At 46.5% G+C, this 3,812-nt stretch overlaps 1 protein-coding gene across 1 annotated transcript in view; it reads right to left on the bottom strand.

Moving 5' to 3' along the window:
* Positions 1-2,606: 2,606 nt before the first annotated feature.
* The window catches only part of FERMT1 (fermitin family member 1), a 19,790-nt gene continuing 18,584 nt past the window's right edge, over positions 2,607-3,812 (bottom strand). The window contains exon 15 of the mRNA XM_008642017.2: positions 2,607-3,524. Within this exon, the coding sequence (XP_008640239.2) occupies positions 3,351-3,524 (174 nt within the window). The 3' untranslated portion in view covers positions 2,607-3,350. The remainder of the gene's footprint in view (positions 3,525-3,812) is intronic.

The raw sequence follows: 3,812 nt of genomic DNA, 5'->3' as shown, positions 1-3,812 counted from the left end.
AATGCTGGGGCTGAGCCCTGCATTCCTTAGTGACACCAAGATAAGCAGAGCTGGGGCGAACAGGAGAAGGTAAGGATGGTACCAGGCTGTAAAGTTTAAGAGGTGAATGTTTCTTACTGGCTGTGATCCAAGTGATGGTTAAGAATGAAAATATCCTGAAAAAAATCTGGAGAATGGCTTTTAAAGCCAACAAAAGAACTATTTCGCAGGTCTGTCCACAGAGCAAGCACAAGCAAGACATTTTCCTATAGAGAAAAGGGGGAGAATGGAAGAACAGGATTTTTTAGCCGGCGGTTTTAGAAAACTACGGGGTGTGTGTCTCCTACTGCAGGCTGAAGGCAGTGGTGAAATCCCCTCCAGGATTTGATGTAAGAGCAGCAGGAGCCATCTTTGGTAGTGCTTTACCCTGACCTAGCTTGGGTTTAATTAAGCACCATGTACAGAATAGGGTTGTAGCTGAGCTGAGGTTTCCTGAAGGCTTGTTTTCATCTAAGTAACATTCCTGTCCAGGATTTCATCTCTGTATTGCAAAACTTCAGGGCAGACGCCCTTGTCCTGCTTTCGCTCACTCTGGGAAACCTCTCCCACATCTGGCACTGTGCAATTAATGATGTGGTTTCTACAGCCCACTGAGCCCGTGGTCTTTAACTCTGTGTAGAAATAGGTGTGACGTGCCAAGCGTGATCAGGTTATTGCACAAATAAGGGAGGGTGTGGTACCGCACGTGCATTAAGGGAACATCAGGAGCCTGGCTGGGACGTGCTCGGTGACATGGGGTGGGATGAAAGGTTACTCGAAACTGTGGCTGGTGCAGGTGTCAGGCAGAGCAGGCTGGGGTAGGCTCCTCTCAGGTGCTGCCCACCAGCCTGGAATTATGGAAGTGGTCATCCCTTCCCACTCCAGCCTCTCCAGGGTCTGCTTGTAGAAAGAGGAGCCACAGTCACATGCAGCACTGAAACCAGCTGGATAAAAAGCTTCCTTTCCTAAGTGTTCCTTACCTATTGTGAAAAAGCCTTGCAAGGTGAGTGGGGCAAGAAGAGACAGCTGAATGACCTAAAGAAATATGGACAGAGGGCATCAGCAGGGGATCACTCTCTTAAACCCAAAATGGCAAAGGATAGGGCTTACAGCCAGCCGGGATGAGCTGGCAGAGCTCCTCCTTGCAAAGCAGCAGCGAAGGATTTAGTTGAAAGGCAGTGACACATGGAGTAAGACTGAAGGAGGGGCAGGAAAGAAAATGGAAATATTTGCTAGTTTCTCTGAAATCCGAGTGCAGACAGCTTGAACTGCAAGTGAATGTGCCTGTTTAGCAATGAAATGAGCCACACACACTCATGCTCAGATTTCCCCTGTCTCTGCATTCCTGTGCTCAGGTCACGTAGGCAAGTGGCAGCTACAGGGCGTCCATGCAGCACTCTGGGACAAGCTCCGCTCCAAGAGTGGCAAGCATGGGCTGTGCTTCCCAGGGAGCAATTTACAGGAGTCTGTCACTGCTCATTGCCAAATGAGGGGCTTCCAGGCAGGCATGGTCAGGGTCCTCACTGCAAAGCCTATGTGGAGACTGATGTGGAAGGCAGCTGCCTGTAGAAGAGGCCCTGGCAATAAAATGGACATTTAGCTCTCCCATGGTGCTCTTAGGCAGGCTTTAAATATGGCCAGTGTTTGGACTTGGGTGGATCTCACAACATGAGGAAAATACTTAGCTTGTGTCAAGCAGGTGACAAGCGAGTAACTCCTCTTCTGAAGGAAAACTGAGGTCCCTCAGCCCCTGTAAAAAGTGCTGAGGAGAGGGAAGAACAGAGGCCTGGGAAGCTGGCTGTATTCTTTTTTTTTTTTTTTTTTTTTTGCAAAATGTAAAGCTGTGGTTTAAACTGCACAGACTGGGAGGAATTCCACTGAAGCCCATTGACAGGGGCTGGGGAAAAGCAGAGCACATGGCATGAAAATCAGGGCTCCCCATTTCCAGTGCTGTTTATGAATTTATGCAGTGATTTCTGCAGCATCCCTTAGTGATATAAAAACACCAGTCCATTGTATTTCTTCAGATATGTGAAACCAGTTTTGGTTTGTCCAGTAGTTTGATTAATTCTCCCAGCTTCACTCTGTCCTTGCTTTACAGGGTAGTATCAAATTTCATTCACTTCGGTGGATGTGTGTGGCTCCTTCAGGCAGGCAGAGCTGGTGGCTTCAGGGCTGGTTCCTCAGAGGCATCCACAGCTTCTCTGGACATCCTGTGCCAGGGCCTTACCACCCTCACAGGGAAGAATTTCCCCCTCATATCCAATCCAGCCTTGCCCTCTGTCAGTGGAAAGCCATTCCTCCTTGTCCTATCACCGTGTGCCCTTGGCAAAAGTCCCTCTCCAGCTCTCTCATAGCCCTTCCAGGGGCTCCAAGGTCTCCCCAGAGCCTTCTCTGCTCCAGGCTGAACACCCCCATTTCTCTCAGCCTGTCTCCAGAGCAGAGGGGCTCCGGCCCTCTGAGCATCACTCTTTGCATTACGCAGCCCACACATAAGATCACTTCTACAGGCATTTCAGATCCTCACACGTGTACATGTATAGTTCAGTGAGATGTCACAGTGAAACAGAGTAACAGGGACAGTAAAGAGAAATGCTCACACTCAGAGGCCTCTTTAATAATTTTACATAGTATCTAAAGCCCATTTTTCAACCAGGTAAGTAACAATGTTCCTCAAAAGATGAAGGTTTGGGATCCAGGTTTGCCAAGATGAATGCTCTGCAGCTTCTCTGGCTTTCAGGAACCACTTCAGTGGGTGAAGGTCGACATGGGTTCTACATTTTTGAACAACTGAGTAATCACTACAGGAGTTTCAATAGCTTAGTCTTCAGGAATTTGGAATGTTTTGTGTTCTCAGGGCAAGTGTTAGACAAGCCATGGAGCTTTAAAATATGTATTTATTCAGCTCTAGTTCTGATAAACAATGGCCAGTTTAACAATGGAAGTTGCCTGGCTGTAACAGAGAAGAAAATTCACTGTACCATATCCTCAAGTTACATGCCCTGGATGCTTAAACAGACTGCTGCAATTAAAAATACTAGATTAAAAAAATGCCCAGTGGCTAGACACTGTTTCTTTAAAAACATTGAGCTGTACAAAAAGAAAACAAAGACAATTAAATTTTCCTCAAGTATTGGTGATGGAATTGCCATACTGCATCCAGTGACCTTAGCTTCAGTATTTAACAAAAACTGTCAACAGTCCCAGTCATAGTACAAGATTAATTGACACGTACAATAATTACTAACCAGCAATTAACAATCAGAGATATTGTTGTTTAATCTCTGGTAGTCTTAGCTGTAAGAAGCAGCAGGCAGCGGGAAGACTTCCTCTCATTCCTGACCTCCAGTTAATTTGTGGAAGAGTTCTTCATCCAGTGTTTCATTGTGGTCTTTGGAACGCGTTGACAAGAAGATGTAGCCCCCAATATACTCATGGATGATTTTGCAGTCTGCACTCAGACACGTGAAAGCAATGGACACATTCTGGTCAAACTCGATGGCAACCTAAGGAGAACGGACATGGCAAAATCAGACACAGAGATAAGCTGGGAAGAAAGAGAAGTGTGAGAGCACAGCTGGATCACAAATACTGTGATGAAGCAGTACCTGCCCCTGCTAACCAAGAGTTCTGGGTCTGCTGGATGCTCAGGGTGTTTGGCTGCTTGTTTCTGGATTTGCTGCTACATCAGGGCCCTCTTGTGGTGAAATCTTTTTGCTTTTTCAAGCAGGCAACAAAATCTTTTAGCTCTTTTTTCCAATAGTGTACAAAGTGAACACTGGAAAGAGCAGGAA

The sequence above is a fragment of the Corvus brachyrhynchos genome, unplaced genomic scaffold, assembly GCF_000691975.1.
Source record: "Corvus brachyrhynchos isolate BGI_N302 unplaced genomic scaffold, ASM69197v1 scaffold69, whole genome shotgun sequence".
NCBI lineage: Eukaryota > Metazoa > Chordata > Aves > Passeriformes > Corvidae > Corvus > Corvus brachyrhynchos.
This window is presented reverse-complemented; position numbering and strand designations above follow the sequence as displayed.